Genomic DNA, 22,187 nt, shown 5'->3' with positions numbered 1-22,187 from the left:
TTGGACAAAATGCAATTTAATTGTCAGAATGTCATACAGGAACATTTGTATAGTTGTTTTTCCATTTAATTGCACTACATTAATTTGTTCTAAACATTATAACAATTTTGTCTAAAGTTCAGTCAGGGTGTATTTTTAAGGGAAATTTACCAGTGAACACAACTTACCTAGTCCCATCGCTCATCTTTGCACTGATGCATTGACCTGATCACAACCCTCTCAGCCTTTCAGGTAACCATTCGCTGTTAAGGTAAAGGAGCATGTACGTTCAAAATAAATGTTTTAATTATTCTGCATAGGTACATGATTAATGCAATGTATACTTTTTTATTCTTCCTTCAAACATAACTGAAGTTAGAAGATTTTAATTTTTCTCAATTAGTTGCACCTGCCCTCAATCTTCCAGCGCCTCACATTTTAAACCCCCCTCATCAAAGCTATTATCATGTTACTACAATATTTCACATGGGATTATCATATCCATATATTTATTTCCTGCAGGTAAATTCTTGCCGATGAAAACCATGCTGGGTCCCACATTTGATGACCAGGTTGCAGAGGAAAACCGGTTTTACCCGAGCATGCTGTCCAACTACTTGAAGAGTCTAAATGTAAGTCAAGAAAATCATCGCTGTCTTGTTTTTGAAAGGGCAACACCATGTCACATCCTTATTTTCTCTTGGTTTTTTGTTAGGTTAAAATGGGTTTGCTTGTGGATTTGACAAACACAACTCGCTTTTATGACCGCAACGACATTGAAAAAGAAGGAATCAAATACGTGAAGCTTCAGTGTAAAGGGTATGTGACTGACATCATTGTTTAGTTGCGTTTTTCTATGCAGTAACATGCAAAATCTCCTTCGTTATTGTCTTTTTCCCAGTCATGGAGAATGTCCCTCCAAAGAAACGACAGCTATGTTCATCCGCATTTGTGAACACTTTCTGGAGAAAAATTCCACAGACCTAATGGGTAAGGAGACATCATCTTAAAGCTTATTTTCGAAAAACATTGTAGTTGTAGAAGTGTAAAAATAAGTTATTATTAGGACATAAATATTTCTTAACCTTCATGAGAATGGCTTTTATTTGCACCGTGGAAGCGCTTGACATTTCTCGTATCTTAGCGCCACATGAAAATATGCTCAGTCTGCTCAGTGGCCTTGTAGTTAGAGTGTCCGCCCTGAGATCGGTAGGTCGGGAGTTCAAATCCCAGCCGAGTCATACTTTGGTATTATTCTGCTGGGACCCATTACCTCCCTGCTTGGCACTGAAAGTGAATTATATTTACCGTATTTTCCGCACCATAAGCCGCCCTGGGTTATAAGCCGCGCCTTCAATGAACGGCATATTTCAAAACTTTGTCCACCTATAAGCCGCCCCGTGTTATAAGCCGCATCTAACTGCGCTAAAGGGAATGTCAAAAAAACAGTCAGATAGGTCAGTCAAACTTTAATAATATATTAAAAACCAGCGTTCTAACAACTCTGTTCACTCCCAAAATGTATGGTAATGTGCAAATGTGCAATCACAAACATAGTAAAATTCAAAATAGTGCAGAGCAATAGCAATGTCACAACACACAAAATAAACATAACGCTCACTTTCTGAAGTTATTCTTCATTCATAAATCCCTCGAATTCTTCTCCTTCGGTGTCCGAATTAAAAAGTTGGGCGAATACGGGATCCAAAATGGCCGGCTCCGTCTCGTCGAAGTCATCAGAGTCAATGTTGCTATTGTTATCCAGCAGTTCCGTGAATCCTGCCTTCCGGAAAGTTCGGACCACAGTTGAGACCGATATATCCGCCCAGGCATTTACAATCCACTGGCAGATGTTGGCGTATGTCGTCCGGCGCTGTCTCCCTGTCTTAGTGGCGCAGGTCATCTTGTTGCTTCAATTCTCTTGCTGCTGCTCTATTTCCGTGTTCTACTGCGTGACTTATTGCCTTGAGTTTGAATTCTGCGTTGTACGCGTGTCTCTTAATAGGAGCCATTTTGTGGTCTTTACAGATGTAAACACACAAATGAAATGAAACGTAATATCCGGGGGCTTCTTCTTCTACGGGGGCGGGTGGTTGCTTACAGTAGAAGAAGAAGCGCTTCCTCTTCTACGGGGAAAAAAGATGGCGGCTGTTTACCGTAGTTGCGAGACCTAAACTTTATGAAAATGAATCTTAATATTAATCTATATATAAAGCGCACCGGGTTATAAGCCGCACTGTCAGCTTTTGAGTAAATTTGTGGTTTTTAGGTGCGGCTAATAGTGCGGAAAATACGGTATATAGCGCTTTTCTCTATTGACTCAAAGCACTTTACATTGTGAAACCCAGTATCTAAGTTACATTTTCAAACCAGTGTGGGTGGCACTGGGAGCAGGTGGGTAAAGTGTCTTGCCCAAGGACACAACGGCAGTGACTAGGTTGGCAGAAGCGGGGATCGAACCTGGAACCCTCAAGTTGCTGGCACGGCCACTCTACCAACCGAGCTATACCGCTTTACTGAATTGGGGGTTAAATCACCAAAATGATTCCTGAGCGCGGCCACCGCTGCTGCTCACTGCTCCCCTCACCTCCCAGGGGGTGGAACAAGGGGATGGGTCAAATGCAGAGTAATTTCACCACACCTAGTGTGTGTGTCACTATCAGTGGAACTTTAAGTTTGAACTTTTAACATGAAAATATGCCAAAATAAGTCACAACCTAAACGTCACTCTGGACAGTTTTGCATGATGACATCCATGTTTGTTTTTTTTGGCAATAAGTGTTGCAAAAATACAAAGTTTGATGCTTGCTGAGCTGAGATCTCAACGATTTGTGTTGGTTGTTACGCATAATAGTTTTAGTAGCACACTTTTCTACCAGTGTTGATTTAAAATCCAGATTTTTTTTTAATCGAGAATCAATTCTGAATCGGATCGTTACCCCCAAGAACCGAATCGAATCTAATTGTCTGGTGCCCAAAGATTCACAGCACGACTTTATCGTTGCACTATGTATACACAACAGTAAATCTGCCTCTGACATATGCAGTAACATATTGTGTCATTTCCCATTCTATTATTTTGTCCAAATTATGAGGGACAAGCGGTAGAAAATGGATTGATTAATTATTAATCCACTTGTTCATTTACTGTTAAAATCTGCTTACATTCTGTTTAACATGTTATTTCTACACTTCTGTTAAAATGTAATAAGCACTTATTCTTCTGTTATTTGAATAATTTACACAAGTTTTGGGTGATACTACAAATTTGGGTATGGTCCAACACCAAGTAGTTACAGGGTCATATATGCGTCATAATTCAAGTCCTCATTTGTCCAGGGATGTCTTTACTGAGTTTATAAACAATGAAAAATTGACAAAAGATTTTGTGATTGTAAAAAAATATTGTAGTATCATATACGAGTAATCATTGTAGTATCGACTAGATACGGCTCCTGTACTTGTTACAGTTGATATTTGTATAAATCCACCCATTTGTTTAGATCCAGGAGCGCTACCTTTCTGTTAGCAATTAGCTATTGTATCCTACAGTGTGTAGTGAAGAATGTTTAGCTATTCCTCGTCCTGCAGGGATGATACTTGTAGAAACATACTTTATTTGTCGCCATGTAGGCAAGGATTTGTGATTTAGAAGTAGCTAAAATGGACTACTAGCTAGCTATGTGTTAAAGCACTTCTTGCAGAGCAGCGCTTAAGTGTTTAGTGCTTCACCTTTATCGTTAGTTTTAAAGCCAAAGTATGTCCATTCTCCCTCCTGTCTTCACTCTCTTTCTGCTTGTAAGTGCTGTGTGGGTTGACTAAAATGCGCCTCGGCTCATATTAAAACTTCTTCTTATTTACTACTTGATATTTGTGTCAAGTAACATGCAAACTAATAAACATGTAAGTTTTCAACCAGTTTCCAAAATATATGCAGTATCTTATTTGTCCAGCAGAGGGCAATCTTTCTCCTGTTTTCCCCTGAAAGATTACGTTCCATGAAAAATGTACTGTGTTGTCTATATGTCTGTCTGTCTTATCTTTCTATTTTATCAATCTGAGGTGGGAATCTCTGGGCTCTTAATGATTCCATTAGAATCTATCCTTAGGGTGATTTTTCAAATGAGAACTAATTCTCGATTCAACACGATTCTAGTAATATATTATTTGGCATATAAACTATAATAAAACCTTTTCAAAACAGGTAACAAAAACTCCTCTTCTGACGTACGACTTATACGCCCAATGTTGGCCTTTTTAAAAATGTATTAAAAAATTTTACTTACAAAAATCACAAAATGTTAATCTTATAAACAACTCCAAACCAAACCTAGCTTTCCAATACTTAGGATAGACATTTACAAAGCAACTGAGATGACATACGAATACAATACATAAATTAACATAAACCACTTTTGTATCCTGTTTTTATTTAAGTTTTGTGATGCTTTTATGTTGATGTCTGTATCGCTTTAGTGTATTATGGGCCATCTTTGTGTCTGTAATAAAGTAATGATGATAATGATAATTAAAAGTAACCGTATCAATAATAATAATAATAATATAGACAGCTGCTTAATGTTTTTGCATTTATTTATTTATATACATATATATAAATTACAAACTTACCTACCTACCCACCAACCCATCCATCTATCCACCTATCCAATTCACCTATCCATCCAGCCATCGAGGATGTAGGGGTGTCATTATGATTTTGGCCAGGTGGACTATTCCTTTGTTGCCGCAGTGCCTTAAACACTAATAAAAAAATGTGTCTGTATTAGTCCTTTTTGTCCAGATTCTCACCAAATTGTAATGGCTTCCCCCATTGGTCCATGTGCCACCCCTCTACAAAGTTTGGGTTTTCTGTCTTACTATTTACCGTGTCAAAATGATTGCTGTGAAAAAGACCGACATAGTAAAACATGTTCACGTGCTCCCTGAAGTTGCAGTTTCACCCTGGCGACAGCAGGATGCTCTCTTCCTCCTTAGTGGGCCATTAGTCAGTCAATCCCCATTAGATCTCCTGCCATACTAATGTCCGTTTGGCTTGTAGCATGGACATAAGCGCAGATGTGACCATTCTTTATCCAGCTGGTGATTATATACTTGGTTGTTTCTGTTGGAGTCATGTCCAAATTAGACATCTGGGCTTGTTAAGGTGATCATCAGGCCCTAAAGTCGGTCCGTTTCATCTCCAGTAGTGTGTGACGTTACAGGGGGAACTTGCAATGCATAGGGAGCATCAGCCTACATGCACCATACCCTGAATACATATTCAGGCAGGTTACCGTATTTTCCGCACTATAAGGCGCACCGGATTATTAGCCGCACCTTCTATGAATTACATATTTCATAATTTTGTCCACCAATAAGCCGCCCCGGACTAAAAGCCGCGCCTACGCTGCGCTAAAGTGAATGTCAAAAAAACGCTGCGCTAAAGTGAATGTCAAAAAAACAGTCAGATAGTTCAGTCAAACTTTAATAATATATTGAAAACCAGCGTTCTAACAACTCTGTCCCAAAATGTACGCAAATGTGCAATCACAAACATAGTAAAATTCAAAATGGTGTAGAGCAATAGTAACATAATGTTGCTCGAACGTTAATGTCACAACACACAAAATAAACATAGCGCTCACCTTCTGAAGTTATTCTTCATTCGTAAATCCTTCGAATTCTTCGTCTTCGGTGTCCGAATTGAAAAGTTGCGCTAGCGTGGGATCCAAAATGGCCGGTTCCGTCTCGTAGAAGTCATCGGGAGTCAGTGTCGCTGTTGTTCTGTGAATCCTGCCTTCCGGAAAGCTCGGACCACAGTTGTGACCGAAATATCTGCCCAAGCATTTACGATCCACTGGCAGATGTTGGCGTATGTCGTCCGAGGCTGTCTGCCCGTCTTAGTGAAGGTGTGTTCGCCTTCGGAGCTGTGTGAAAAAAGCCACCCGGCCTCTTCGCGTAAACTTCCCTTAACCACTCGCTCATCTTTTCTTCATCCATCCATCCCTTCGAGTTAGCTTTTATGATGACGCCGGCTGGAAAGGTCTCTTTTGGCAAGGTCTTCCTTTTGAATATCACCATGAGTGGAAGTTAGCATGGCAAGCTAGAACCACAGTGAAGGATGACTTCTCATTCCCTGTGGAGCGAATATTCACCGTACGTGCTCCCGTTCCACAGTGCGGTTCAGTTGCTGTGAAATACGGTAGTAATCCGTGTGCGGATGGAGAGATTGCGTCTTTTTATGACCCGTATCGTTTAGTAGGAGCCATTTTGTGGTCTTTACAGATGTAAACAGGAAATGAAACGTACGGTGATATCCGCGCGTTTTTTCTTCTTCTTCCGGGGGCGGGTGAAGCGCTTCCTGTTCTATGGGGGCGGGTGAAGCGCTTCCTGTTCTATGGGGGCGGGTGCTTTCCTTGGCGGTTGCTTGCGTAGAAGAAGAAGCGCTTCCTGTTCTACCGGGAAAAAAGATGGCGGCTGTTTACCGAAGTTGCGAGACCGAAACTTTATGAAAATGAATCGTAATAAAGCGCACCGGGTTATTAGGCGCACTGTCAGCTTTTGAGAAAAATTGTGGTTTTTAGGTGCGCCTTATAGTGCGGAAAATACGGTATTAGTTTTATAGTATAGCATCCAATGTTGAACACAATCAGTTCAGGCAATTCAACACAAACAGGAAGAAGCAATCTAACATTAAATGGTCACTGAAGGAGTACCTGTTTCTGTTTGTTTACACTGAACTGACTCATCCCTAAGGTACTGATTTGGCAGGGAAAAAGGTGGTTGCTTTGTCCTGCTGCCATTTTAAGCTAATGTAGCATACTAGCATGCCTCTCGATAAGTGTGTGCAAGATATTTACGCTCCGTGCAGGTTATGCCGAAAATAACGTACCAGCATAATGTCGATTTATAGCAGGCGTGCCCAAATTGTGGCCCGCTAGCCTCTTCAATTTGGCCCGTGAGACGTCATGAGTTCATCAAGGTATTGCACCGGCGAGTGGTTTCTTCATTTTAAATACTGTGCGAACTCTAAATGCTACATTTCTGCTGCCATCTTGTGGGCAATGTGCATGAATCAGATCACTTACCCCTTGAAAGTACTTTAAATTAAAAACACAGCACTTTGTTATATGACACAATCCAAACAACCTTCCTTAGTCATGGTGGAAAAAAACACCATAGAAATTTAAAAAAATTACACATTTAAATCCATTAGAGTGCATTATGGGGAACATGTAAAACACCCTCTCAACACTTATCAATGTTTGACGCATTTTAGCTGTTTGATATTTCTGATTTGATTACAAAACTTTAAGAAGGTTGTCACGGAAGTAAACAAGGTAGGAGTCAAACGTTCACATACTCTTAATATCCAATTACAAAACCCAAAACCAGTGAAGTATATATATATATATATATATACACATATGTATATATAAATAAATGCAAAAACATTAAGCAGCTGTCTATATTATTATTATTATTATTATTATTATTATTATTATTATTGATACGGATACTTTTAATGATCATTATCATCATCATCATCATCATCACTTTATTACAGACACAAAGATGGCCCATAATACACTAAAGCGATACAGACATCAACATAACAGCACCATAAATTTAAAATAAAAGCAGGATATGAACAGTCCGTGGTCTCTGTTGTGGTATTATAGGCTTCATATTGTGCCACACATTTTCTATGGGAGACAGGTCTGGACTACAGGCAGGCCAGTCTAGTACCCGCACTCTTTTACTACGAAGCCACGCTGTTGTAATATGTGCAGAATGTGGCTTGGCATCGTCTTGCTGACATAAGCAGGGACGTCCATGAAAAAAACGTTGCTTGGATGGCAACATGTGTTGCTCCAAAACCCGCATGTACCTTTCAGCATTAATGGTGCCTTCACAGATGTGTAAGTTACTCATGCCTTGGGCATTAATACACCACCATACCTTTACAGATGCTGACTTTTGAACTTTGCGCCTAAAACAGTCCGGATGGTTCTTTTCCTCTTTGTATATATATATGAGGATACGACATCCACAGTTTCCAAAAACAATTTGAAATGTGCACTCGTCAGACCACAGAACACTTTTCCACTTTGCATCAGTCCATCTTAGATGAGCTCGGGCCCAGCGAACCCGGCGGCGTTTCTGGATAAATGGCTTTCACTTTGCACAGTAGAGTTTTAATTAGCACTTACAGATGTAGTGACAAACTGTAGTGTTCCTGAGCCCATGTGGTGATATCCTTTACACACGGATGTCGGGAAATGTTCTTAACTGCTTCGAAAGCACAGACTGGGACACGTTCAAGGCAGCCGCCACCGAAAATCTTCACACAAGTGTGGAGGAATATGCAGAGTCTGCGTTCGCATACATTCAGAAGTGCATGGAGGATGTTAGTGTGATCAAGAACATCCCCACACCTGCCAACGATAAACCTTGGATGAACAGTGCAACATGCAATGCTGAAGGCTCGGAACAACGCTTTTAAATCTGGTGACATGGTGGCACTTAAAACAGCCAGAGCTCACCTGAAACGTGCCATTAGGGTTGTAAAGCGTGCTCACAGTCAGAAAGTGCAGGACTTCTTCGAGAACCCCACAAACACTAAACGAATGTGGCAAGGCATACATGTCATCACGGACTATAAAGCTACCCCCCGTCCCTGTGACAACAGCATCAGCTTTCTCAACGACCTCAACAACCACTTTGCTAGGTTTGAGGCACTTAACACCACTTCAGCGAAGAAATCCATCCCTCGCCCTGATGAGCAGCCACTCAACCTGGACACAGCAGCTCTCCGGAGAACTCTGAGTAGAGTGAACCCCCGGAAAGCAGCGGGACCTGATGACATTCCGGGCAGGGTGCTTAAGGGATGTGGTTCTCACAGACATCTTCAACACCTTGCTGACCCAGGCTGTGGTACCATCATGTTTTAAGATGGCCACAATCATTCCAGTACCTAAAAAACCCACAATCTCCTCCCTCAATTATTATTGCCCCGTGGCACTCACCCCCATCATAATGAAGTGCTTCGAGAGGCTGGTAAAGGAATACATTGTCTCCAGACTTCGCCCCACATTCGATCCATACCAGTTTTCTTATCGCCCTAACCGCTCCACAGAGGAAGCCATCTCCTCTGCACTCCACCTGAGCTTAGAACATCTGGAAGGAAAGGACACATGCGTGCGGATGTTGTTTCTGGACTTCAGCTCGGCGTTCAACACCATCATCCCGCAGCACTTGGTGAGCAAACTGGCCCCCCTTGGATTCAGTACCCCCCTATGCAACTGGCTGCTTGACTTCCTCACAGACAGACCCCAGTCTGTGAGAGTGGGTGACAACACCTCCAGTGTCATCTTACTGAGCACCGGCTTCCTTCAGGGCTGCTTCCTGAGTCCACTGCTGTTCACATTGATGACCTATGACTGCTGCGCCAGGTCCACTACTAACCACATTGTAAAGTATGCGGATGACACAACAGTTGCGGGCCTCATCTGTGACAACAACAACATGGACTACAGGGGGGAGGTGAAACATCTGGTTGACTGGTGCAGAACCAACAACCTGGTCCTGAACGTCGACAAGACCAAGGAGATCATCGTCGACTTCAGGAGGCACCAGTCCAGCCACACACACCACTCTTCATCAACAGCACAGCATTGGAGATCGTAAGCAGCACCAAGTCCCTGGGGGTGCAGATAACTGACAAAATAACCTGGTCCCTACACACTCTTGTAAAAAGAGCTCAGCAGAGCATGCACTTTTTGCGTCGGATGAAAAGAGCATAGCTCCCTCCCCCCATTCTCACCACATTCTACAGAGGCACTATAGAGAGCCTACTGACCAACTGCATCTCTGTTTGGACTGGAGTCCAGTGCCTCAGACTGATAGTCTCTGCAGAGAGTGGTGAGGACGGCGGAAAAGATCATCAGGACTCCTCTTCCTCTTATCCAGGAAATCGCAAAAAAGCCGCTGCCTGACCAGGGCTCAGAAAATCTGCAGAGACTCCTCCCACCCCCACCAAGGACTGTTTTCACTGCTGAACTCTACAAAGAGGTTCCGCAGCCTCCGTAGCAGTCTGTAACAACTTCTTCCCTCAGGCCATAAGACTCTTGAACACATCAAATCAATCCCCTCAATTCCCCCCAAAAACGGATTAACTCACTGGAATATAAAGACACTATAACATACATCCATAAACGTGGCTGCATATGCAAAAGTGCAATATATGTCGTTCTCATCTGTACTGTAAAGTTTAAATTTGAATGACAATAAAAGGAAGTCTAAGTCTTAAACTGTTCAACAATTTTCTCACGCATTTGTGTGTGTGTGTGTGTGTGTGTGTGTGTGTGTGTGCGTGTGTGTGTGTGTGTGTGTGTGTGTGTGTGTGCGTGTATGTGTGTGTGTGTGTGTGTGTGTGTGTACAAGAGAGTGCTACTGGTAACATGTAAACTGGTACTACCTGTTCCATGGTCGAGCCGTCAGCGACCAAAACGGCACCCCCATCCCCATCAAGTGCGCTTGATGAGGAGGGTGGCTAGACACCCAGTAGAACAAAAATAATATCTGTCTTAGGGCGGATGAGCACAAGAAAACCAACGGCCATCTAACAAGTTCCAGTACACCAAACTTCAAGCATGACTTCCCCCAAGACCCAAAAAACTCACCCACCAGGAGTAAACTAGTCCTGATGAAACGTTTGGGAGAAGGAGCTACACAAGGGAGACAACCCTAACAGAAAACAAGACCTCAACGGCTGAACAGGCAACTGTGAGGGCGGATGAAGGCTGCAACAGACCATAGAAGTGCTGTTTGTCTTGGTTCTCCATGCCACAGAGTGCACTTCTTAATATGCCAAGTGCTGTGTGTTTGACGAAGCGCAACTTCAGATACATAAAAAAAAAAAAAAAAAAAAATCACGAGCACCCGTCCATCATCTCATTTGTGTCATCTACATCATCCTACCATACTACAAGTCTATCGGTGATCAAGGATTGGCAACGGGGGCAGGCTAATGAGGCTGGAAGCCTCAGTCAGAATTATAAATATGAAACTTGGAACTTGGAACATACGAACGTTAATGGACAATGAAAAGTCAGACAGACCAGAGAGAAGAACAGCTTTTGTGGCAAGATAACTTCAGAAGTTCAATTTTGATATTGTTGCTCTCCAAGAGACCAGGAGATGCGAAGAAGGCCAGTTGAGGGAAGAACAGGGCAACTACACTTTCTTTTGGAAAGGAAAAGCAGCAGACCAACCCAAAACAGGATTTGTAGGATTTGTCATTAGACATTAACTACTTGGTCAACTGACAGAATTCCAATTGAAATATTTAAGCATGGTGGAAACAAATTACAGGAAAATCTATATCAAATTATACTGAAAATTTGGAGTGAGGAAGAAATACTACCAGACCTAAAGAATGCCAACATTGTGAAGATATACAAAAGAAAGGATGATAGAGCAGAATGTGGCAATTACAGAAGAATGTCACTGCTCAGTACTGCCAGTAAGGTTTTATCAGGAATCCTCAACACAAGACTTCCGACCATTGCCGAGGACATACTCCCAGAATCTCAATCAGGCTTTAGACCAAACAGAGTAACAACTGACGTGATATTCTCGGTGAGACAACTCCAAGAAAAATGCATTGAACAAAATAAAGTTAAAGTTAAAGTACCCAATGATTGTCACACACACACTAGGTGTGGTGAAATTTCTCCTCTGTATTTGACCCATCCCCTTGTTCACCCCCTGGGAGGTGAGGGGAGCAGTGGGCAGCAGCGGTGCCGCGCTCGGGAATCATCAATAAACCCCTCTTTGTGGCGTTTATTGACCTCACAAAAGCATTTGACACTCTCAAGGGAACTACTTCGGGAAGTACTGGCAAAATCAGGATGTCCTCCAAAATTTATCAGTATATGGATGGATAGTCTGATTGATACATCACAATATGACAACTACAGTACTTGGAAATGGTGATGATTCTGCTCCCTTTGAAGTATAAACTGGAGTAAAACAGGGATGCCTGAAAGCCCCAACACTGTTCTCCGTCTTTATCTCTGTTGTGATCCACATTGCATATTCACAAATACCAGCTGAGCTATTTCAAATTGCATTTTGGCGAGATGTAAAACTATTCAATCTGAGGAAGCTGCAAGCCAGAACAAAAGTTTCAAGGTCCACAGTGGTAGAATTTCAATATGCCGATGATAATGCAATAGTAGCCCAGAGTGCAGAAGATTTGCAAGTAATACTGGATGCATTTAACAATGTGTACACACAACTTGAACTTAGAATAAATGCAAAGAAAACACAAGTACTCTTCCAACCATCGCCAAAGGACGTCATTCGGCAACCACCAGCAATAAAGATAGAAGAAGTGGCTCTTGAAAATGTAGAAAACTTCACATACCTTGGTAGTATAATGTCTTCAAATGCTAACATTGATGCAGAAGTCAATCACAGAATCAGGCAAGCTGCTGGAGCCTTTGGAAAGCTTAAGACTCAAGTGTTTCAAAATCGTGACATCAGACTAGATACAAAAATTAAAGTGTTCATAGCAATTGTTATAACAACTTTGTTATACGGTTCAGAGCCATGGACAGCATATCAAAGACATATCACAGCACTTGAAAGGTTTCAACAGCGATGTCTACGCCAGATGATGAATATTAAGTGGCAAGATATGAAAACAAACATCAGTGTACTTGAACATGCCATGCTTCTCAGTGTAGAGAGTACAATTGTTACAAAACAACTACGATGGACAGGGCATGTTGAATGACGAAAGACTGCCAAAACACATGTTGTTTTGTCAGCTAAGTGAAGGGAAGAGAAATGTTGGTGGGCAGAGAAAATGTTACAAGCATTGCTTAAAAAATACATTTAAACTATGTGAAATAGATACTACATACTGGGAAGACCTACCAAAAGACAGAATCACATGGAGAGCTGCAGTCAGTGAAGGTGTGACAAAGTATAAGGAGAAAAGATAATCTATGATACTTGAAAAAAGGAGGAGGACACTGGAAAGAAGAGTCATGCCAAAATGTATATTACCACCTGGTATGATCTGTCCGATATACGGCAGAAATTTCATAGCTCGTATTGGCTTGTACAGTCACTACAGAGCACATCATTCTTAGGGACGGTGGACCCCTATCTTCTAACAAGAAGAGGAGCCAGCCATATATATATATACGGTGTATATGTATGTATGTATGTATGTATATATATATATATATATATATATATATATATATATATATATATATATTTATACATATATATATAAATGTACATACATATATACATATGTATTTGTATATGTTACTACTTTCGGCCCACGGCCAAATCTTTTTTAGTCCAATGTCCAAGTCAAACATTTTGGACACCCCTGGTTTATAGCGAGTAAGAAGGACTAAAACAAACAGTGTAGTGGATCCTTTGTGATTAAATACCCATGACGGTTTTAATCACGGTTAATAGTAAAACCATTTAATTGTTGGGTCCCTAACCAGTAAAGGGTTGTACAGGGTGTATTCCGCTTGGCTAGGATAGACTCCGGCTCACTCGACTTCCCTTTTTGTCCCTCGCATTCCTTTTTACCACTTTGAAAGTCTGTGCTTTAAAGACTGTGAAGGAGAGAACATTGGCATGATTGATTGCATGGATTGTGCTAATTCCCCAGGCCTAGAGAATTTGAATATGGGCACTCTCACTATATGCAACATTACATTTACTGTACGTGACTGTGGTGCATTAATGGGTCTTTTAATTTCTGTTTTCTTTTCATGCTTTATTGAGCGTCAACAGTGCATAGATAGATAAACAAGTTATAATGCTCAGCTTTTTTTCAATAAAATCTTTCCAGCTTTAAATTGTACAACACTTCCCTACTCCATTGATCATAAGATGGAGGCAGTTGGCAGAGCATGTTTCCAGTTTAGCAAGATGAAGGGTTTTTCTATTTCTTAACTATGCTGTGTCTCTGCTGTCCCAAAGGTGTCCACTGCACGCACGGTTTTAATCGGACAGGCTTTTTGATATGTGCCTACCTGGTGGAGAAGATGGACTGGAGGTAAAGACTTAAACTCTCTCCATTCTTTGCTATGCAACATCTTGCACAATAAGGCTGACCATACACTTTCCTGCAATTCTCGTCAATCCGCTTTCTCTCTTGATTGTTTTTGTATGTTTGACGACACGAGATGTCACCACCAATCAACACTAGGGCTACACAAAGCTGACTGGTTAGCACAAAGCTTATCGCACCAAGCCAGAGATGCTAAATTATTTGCACTGACTGAACATGGTGGACAAGATGGAGGGGGGGAGGCAAGTCATTAGACAGAGGTGGGGCAGCTGTCTGAGAGGACAAGAAGAATCCCTGCTGTGGACACGTAGGCTGATCAAACCCTCCCACCACCCACCACTTCCTGTGTAATGAATATTCCCAGAGCATTAGACTCAGCCTGTGTTGTTTTGCAAGATAATTCGACTATCAGATGATCTCCATGGGTTCTCATTTCCTTCAGTAATTCTGAAGTGTTATATTTGCTGTCATCCATCAAATTTGCTCTCAGCAAATATTTATAAACATGATAGAATAAAGTAATATTCTAGATATTTAGTTTTTATACCACGCATAATAAAAAGGTGGATGATACTAAGGCTCAATTTGGATTGAACCTGTGTTTATAGTTCATTGTAACGTAACAGGACCTGATTAAGACGTTTAAAAACAATAGATATCAGACAAGCAATTTGCTTTACCTTATATTATTAGGGATGTCCTGGTCTGATATTGATATTGGCTGTCCGATATCAGCAAAAAGTATCCAATGATATCGGCTTGCATCGAAAATCTCTAATATATAAGATCCGATGCAAACAGTCCTGCAGCGTGTTTACTTGTGCAAAGCTGGACACACAGTTGACAAGTCCTCCAATAAGCACACAAGTTTTATTTTTATTGTATTTTAGTCAAGTCATTTACTAAAGGTAAACGTGGTAGGCTATATGCTACTAAGAGCTAGCAGCTACACAACAGCTAAGCTCACAAGATAGTGGTACGTAATAAGTGTCCTAATTTAACAATGTTGCCATCTGAAACACAACATTTTGTAAATACAAACAAGTATCAAATAACTATAGTAACTTGTTGCTTACACATACAAAGTCTCCACGGCAGAAGCATATTAGAAAGTATCCAGTAACAAACCTGTACACATTAGTCAACTTCCTACGCTATCCCTTAATTAAAGGAATTATTGTGACCATTAGGTGTCGGCAAAAATACAAATTACCACTTCAAAAGCATAAATCGGTCATAAGGTTAGTGTTTTCATACCTACAATTGTTCTGAGTAATTTCTCTTGATCACGTATTTTCGGACATTCCACACGACAAAATAAAAGTATGTACTTTCATGCATTAAGGTTAGTGTTTCTCATACCTACCATTGTTCTGTGTTCAACAACTTTCACATGATCAAAACTTTTCTCACTTTTCGCACTAGTACTATGATTCCTGCTGATATTGTAAAAAAAATCGTACCGGGACCAGTGTTGGCGCTAGGAATTTTCAAAAGGGGTTCCAGGGACCCCATCAAGTCATACAAATGGGGTCCCACAGTAAATTTTTGGGGTCCTACTTTTTTGTAAGCATTTTGAAAACAAATGATAAATGTATGCATTATCCTGTTATATCTCACATTCTATATTGTGTTTTGTAAAAAGGTTGTCATAACTTACTTATTTCATTAAAATAATAATACAAAAGAAAACACATTTTTATGCATATGTTAATTTATTCAGTTATAAACATTCATTCTTTCCTTCATGGATCTAAACTTTACCGCTGCCAATATTTTTTTCTATATTTTTATTTAATAAGTTGTAGGTGTATTTATTTGAGTATAAAAGTGTAAAACGTTTTTTGCTTTGGTCATGGAATGGTGATAATGGTGTGCCAGGGCATACATACATTATTTATTAACGCTTAAATCTCTAGAGTCTACATCAACTTCAGATTTATCCCTCAATTCTAAGTTGTTGGGGGTTTTTTTATGTTGTATTTTTTATGTTTGTTTTCTTTTCTATTTGTCAAAGAAAACAATGTGTTTTTATGGCAAACACACAAAATATGCAAAATCATCCACAAAAAATATTTTTCAAAGTGGAATATTTGATGTGAAGTAATCGTAGCCTTGTATAGGTCAATAATTCATAAAAACATTTATTTTGATTCAATGACAGTTTAAAGAAACAAAACAGCTATGTTTTATTAGTCAACATTGCAACTTTTTCTAAATTGCATTTCACCTGTAAGCATTTTTATTCCACTTTTGGTATGTTTTTGTTTATTTTGATAGTATTTTTAGAATGTGCCTCGGGCCTTTAAAACATTAGCTGCAGGCTGCAAATGCCCTTTGGGCCACACTTTTGACACCCCTGCTATAAATAGTAAAAATCAAATTTGATAAGTCTATCGATAAAAAGCAGAGCCTGGTGACGCATGCGCGTTTATCATAACCACAGTCAGCATCTCTGCTTCAGTAAACAATGACGGTGATGACGTCACTGTCAGCGAACTTGCTAACTTGTCAGCCACTTATCCAAGAGACTCCTTTTGAACACTCCTTGCACATTAACACTTCAAAAGACACATAATTTCCCCGTTTGTTGACCTGCAAAGTATGTTTTTGAGGTGGAGGAGTCTAGTCTGGTGCTGGTTAGCTTGAAGCTAAAAGCTAGCCTGTCTCCATCCTCGAACGATATCGATGCAGCGGGAGATAAAAGTGAAGTTTTCATGGACTCACAAAGACTAAAACAACTCTTACTAGAGTTGTTTTAGTACAAGGCACTGGAGACGACCAATAAAAACACAATAAACGGGGACGGAATTTGACCTGGTTATCGTCTCCAAGTCACGACATTGTCTTTGTGACCGCGCGCTTGATCCCGCTATCAGTGCGCAGATGCGTCCTCGCTCTCCAAGCCAGAGACAGAGAGACGGGCCGGTCCTCAAGTGATGGCGTGATTAGAGCGCACCGTCACAATAAACAAAACAAAACACCGGCGGAAAGCGATAATCGATAAAAAAAACAAGCAAACTGGAGTTTTGGCCTAGCGAAGGCAGGGTCGGTAAAAAAAACCCCCAAAAAACTGCGTCCCTGGGACGCGTGGACTTACGGAAATATGCGTCCTTTCTGATTTCAATGCGTAAAAAGACACAAAAAGTGGGTTAACGCCAACACTGGGGACAGTTGGGCCTAAATTCATGGTATGGACTGCACGTTTTCTCATACTTTCATGCGGCCCGCCACAAATACATTTCGATTGACACAAACAGATTTGGCTCTACCTGTTCACCCTCGCTCATGAACACATTATGATGCACCCGGTCTGTCACAGAATAAGAACATGGAGCAGGAGGGATCAATATAATATATTTTGCGAGTAATCAGACTCCTCTCGGTATTCTTTTTCAAAATAGCAACGAGCTCTAAATCTAATGAGGAGACTTTTGGCAATTCCGACATGAAAGAACTGAATGTTCTTCTGAATGAATAGAAAAGTGCTTCTGTGGGCCCCTCCCCCGTCGTAAAGCACTCACAGAGGCCTCATGAGACCTGACAAAAAGAAGCTACAGAAGAACGTTCATTTGTAATTTTAAACATAATGTTATGCTTTTAAATTTGTTTTACCTCACTTTTTAGCAATGCGTCTACTAATTACTGGAGGTATCCCGATACGACTTTTTCCACTTCAGATGCGATACCAATATTGGACCCTTAAGTTTTGGCTGCTAGTGATCTTAGTCCGAGATCAGATATCAATAGCAGCAGGAATCATAGCACACAGACTTTTATTATTTTGTAGTACTGAACGCCAGAAAAGGTCTAATCTAATGAAATTAGTCAAACAGGGAACAATAGTATGAGTAGGTATGAAAACCACTGATCTTCTGACAGATTTATGCTTTTGAAGTGGAGTGTAAATTTGTGTTTTGGAGACACCTAGTGGTCACAATAGTTGATTAAATCAAGCTCATGATGCAGTAAGTCAAATGATGTGGACACGTTTGTTACTGGATACTTTATGCTTTTACTTTGTAGACTTCGTATGTATAAGTAGCAATCAACTATAATTAATACCTGGGATTTATATAGCGCTTTTCTAAGTAACGGTACCCAAAGTCGCTTTACACGTAGAACCCATAATTCATTCACACCTGGTGGTGGTAAGCTACTTTCATAGCCACAGCTGCCCTGGGGTAGACTAACGGAAGCGTGGCTGCAATTTGCGCCAACGGTCCCTCCGACCACCACCATCATTCAATTCACCGGTGTGAGTGGCACCTGGGGCAAAGGGTGAAGTGTCCCGCCCAAGGACACAACGGCAGCGATTTTTGGATGGTAAGAGGCGGGGAGCGAACCTGCAACCCTCAGGTTTCTGGCACGGTTGCCCTACCCACTACGCCATGCCGCCCCCAATAATTATTTGATACTTGTTTATATTGACAAATGTCATGTTTTAGACTTCAATACTGTTTAATTCAGGACATTTATTACGTACGTCTAGCTCAGGGGTGCTCACACTTTTTCTGCAGGCGAGCTACTTTTCAATTGATCAAGTCGTGGGGATCTACCTCATTCATATATATAATTTATATTTACTTATTTATGAAATATATGTTTTTGTTAACAAGTTAAAGGTGTTTAATGATAATACAAGCATGTTTAACACATATAGTTAATATTGTTAATAAATTAAAGGTGTTTAATGAAAATACAAGCATGTTTAACACATATAGTTAATATTGGTAATAAGTTAAAGGTGTTTAAAGATAATGCAGGCATGTTTAACACATATAGTTAATATAGTTAACAAGTTAAAGATGTTTAATGATAATGCAAGCATGTTTAACACATATAGTTAATATTGTTAATAAATTAAAGGTGTTTAATGATAATACAAGAATGTTTAACACATATAGTTAATATTGTTAACAAGTTAAAGGTGTTTAAAGATAATACAAGCATGTTTAACACTTATAGTTAATATTGGTAATAAGTTAAAGGTGTTTAAAGATAATACAAGCATGTTTAACACATATAGTTAATATTGTTAACAACTTAAAGGTGGTTAAAGATAATACAAGCATGTTTAACACATATAGTTAATATTGTTAACAAGTTAAAGGTGTTTAAAGATAATACAAGCATGTTTAACACATATAGTTAATATTGTTAATAAATTAAAGGTGTTTAATGATAATACAAGAATGTTTAACACATATAGTTAATATTGTTAACAAGTTAAAGGTGTTTAATGATAATACAAGCATGTTTAACACATATAGTTAATATTGTTAATAAGTTAAAGGTGTTTAAAGATAATACAAGCATGTTTAACACATATAGTTAATATTGTTAATAAGTTAAAAGCGTTTAAAGATAACACAAGCATGTTTAACACATATAGATGCTAGACTCTAGCTTGTTTGCTATTATAGTGTGCTTAGCTGTTGTGTAGCTGATAGCTCCTAGTTGCCTATAGCCTACCATGTTTACCTTTTGTAAATGATTTCACTAAAATACAAGAAAAGACCAACTTTGTGTGCTTATTGGAGGACTTTTAGATGTTAACTGGCTCTCCAGCTTTTCACGAGTAAACACGCCGCAGCACTGCTTGTATCGGAGCTTTGGTCAGAGATTTAGAAAAAACTGATTGCATCCGATACTTGTTGTTTTGCTGATTTTGGACCAATATAAAATCGGGACACCTACTATTCCCCCAACCAAACCACCGCTCCCACAAATAGATTACAGTCCTGTGGAAAACCCTGGAGGAGTACATTGTAGTTGCCTACAACCATGCAATGTTTATGATTGTGGTTGTAGTTTAAAGCAATGTAGCATTGCCTATATTTAGTTTTTTCTAAATAAAATTAGAAATCTATCAAATACATTTCGATACAGTGCAATTGCTCGCCACTGCAAACTATAACCACGACAATAAAAATATAGTGTGCATCAAACTGAGCTTTATGATTCTTGTAGATTGTTTTGATACACTAATTGAATTGGAGCAGGTGTACCTATTGCAGTGGCTGATGGGCATGAGCTTTAATAGTCAAAAAAAGCCTGGTCAGTGTGTGAGTTTGATATGGTAATCCGGTCCTGTTGCATTTATCAGCGTGGAAGCAGCCGTTGCGGCTTTTGCACAAGCACGGGCCCCTGGGATCTACAAGGGCGACTACCTCAAAGAGCTTTTTCGTCGCTATGGAGACGAGGAGGACGCACCCCCGGCCCCTGTGCTGCCCGACTGGTGCTTCGAGGACGAAGAGGAAGCGGACGATGACGGTAACGCCTTGGGCCAAGAGTCTGGGCCAAGCTCTTCTGGGTCAACAGCCGGCAAACGGAGGAAAGAGAAGCTGAAACTGGTAAGAGTTTAAATTAAATAATTTGACATGGTACGTTGAAAACAACACCAAGGTTCATTGGGAAGCGGCGCCACACTGTGTATGTAAATACACAGTTAGCGCAAAGCTGCCTTTCTGTCAAGCGACTGAAAATAAGGATCAGAGATAGGGATGATGTTCTCCCGATGCTTCGATAAGAAAATAACCAATTCCATGAATTCAAATCCCTTTTTGAGAACCGGTTCCCATTATCGAAGCCACTATACCGTATTTTCGCGACCATAGGGCGCACCGTATTAAAAGTTACGGGTGCTATTTCTGTATTTAACACATAAATAAGGCGCAGCATATTTTTGGGTGCAGGCATGGTTAAACTTACGCTAGCTTAAAACATACGCTAGCATGCATGGGCGCTGTTTTAAAAAGGCAGCAGGAGCAAAGCTGAGTTTGGTTGTACTTTATTGAAGTATTTATTAATTTACTCACATGATTTTTTGATCAATCCTCATCCACAAATCCATCAAAGATTCCCTCTCGTCATTTTTAAAGTCAGTCTCGTTGCCGTGGGGCTCCTCGGAAAAGATGCCGGCTTTTGCGAAAGCTCGAACAACAGTGCAAGCAGACATGTTAGCTCAAGCATCCACGATCCATTCAAAAATGGATCGTGGCGTAACTCGCCCGACGCTGCCTCCCAGTTTTCGTGAAGCTGTGTTCGTCTGTCATCCATCGCTCCCATGACGCTCACAACTTCACTTTGAACGTTTTGTTTACACCCATGTCCAGCGGTTGGAGTTCCTTCATCATGCCTTAATGATGACTCCAGGTGGAAGCAGCGTCTTCCCCTTGAAAATCACCATAGGTGGCAGTGTCTGTCCATTCGCATAGCAAGATAGCACAACAGTAAAAGCCGTATTCTCTTGCCCCGTTGTGCGTATCGATTCGCTACCGTGCTGGTCCCCTTCTCCACAGTGTGCTTCACCGGGATGTCAAAAGTGAGCGGCACCTCGTCCATGTTGGTGATGTGTTTGTCGGCAATTTTTCTTATTTACAACGCACATAGCAGCACTATATGCTCACTGGGGGCGTGCCTTTAGCGTCCTCTCTCACCTGAAACCTTCACCCTTTACTGTCCGCATGCTGTCCTCAGTCACGTCCGCCTTTCCTCCATATAAACAGCGTGCCGGCCCAGTCACATAACATCTACGGCTTTTGGAACTCAGTGCACACACAAGGTGCACACACAACAACCTTTCTGGATTCGATAAGAGATTCGATAAGGAATCAGTTCAATAAGAGGATTCGATAATGGCATCGACATCGATAATTTCTTAACGAACATCATCCCTAATCAGAGATGATCGGCACTAAAAGGCATTAATCGCCGTGGCCGATCACATACTTTTTCATGAAAATCGGCTGATACCGATCGATGGCTGATCGATCGGCACATTTCTATTATACATATTTTTATATATATATATATATGTATATATATATATATATATATATATATATATATATATATATATGTTGTTATAATGAATCTGGAAAGGCCCATCATCAAGAGTTACCGCAGGAATAGGTAACACCAAAACATAGGCAAATTGCACTCACAAATATAAATGAGACAATCATGTATATCCAATTATTGAAAAAAAAAAACTGTAAACACTTAAGTGGTATGAGAGCCTAAGTAAAGGCAAATCAAATTGCTTCAAATATGATACAGCATCAATTTTTGGAGGGAAGAAGCAAGC

General features: G+C 40.4%; 1 protein-coding gene across 1 annotated transcript in view; it reads left to right on the top strand.

The window, feature by feature from the left end:
- rngtt (RNA guanylyltransferase and 5'-phosphatase) overlaps positions 1-22,187 on the top strand; it is a 246,934-nt gene that overhangs the window by 3,934 nt on the left and 220,813 nt on the right. Inside the window, exons 2-6 of the mRNA XM_061987246.2 lie at positions 502-611; positions 695-798; positions 881-969; positions 14,005-14,080; positions 20,205-20,451. Of these exons, the coding sequence (XP_061843230.1) occupies positions 502-611; positions 695-798; positions 881-969; positions 14,005-14,080; positions 20,205-20,451 (626 nt within the window). The remainder of the gene's footprint in view (positions 1-501; positions 612-694; positions 799-880; positions 970-14,004; positions 14,081-20,204; positions 20,452-22,187) is intronic.

The sequence above is a fragment of the Nerophis lumbriciformis genome, linkage group LG26 (genome assembly GCF_033978685.3).
Source record: "Nerophis lumbriciformis linkage group LG26, RoL_Nlum_v2.1, whole genome shotgun sequence".
Taxonomy (NCBI): Eukaryota; Metazoa; Chordata; class Actinopteri; order Syngnathiformes; family Syngnathidae; genus Nerophis; species Nerophis lumbriciformis.
Note: the sequence above shows the minus strand (reverse complement) of the source record. Positions and strands in the feature narration are given on the sequence as shown.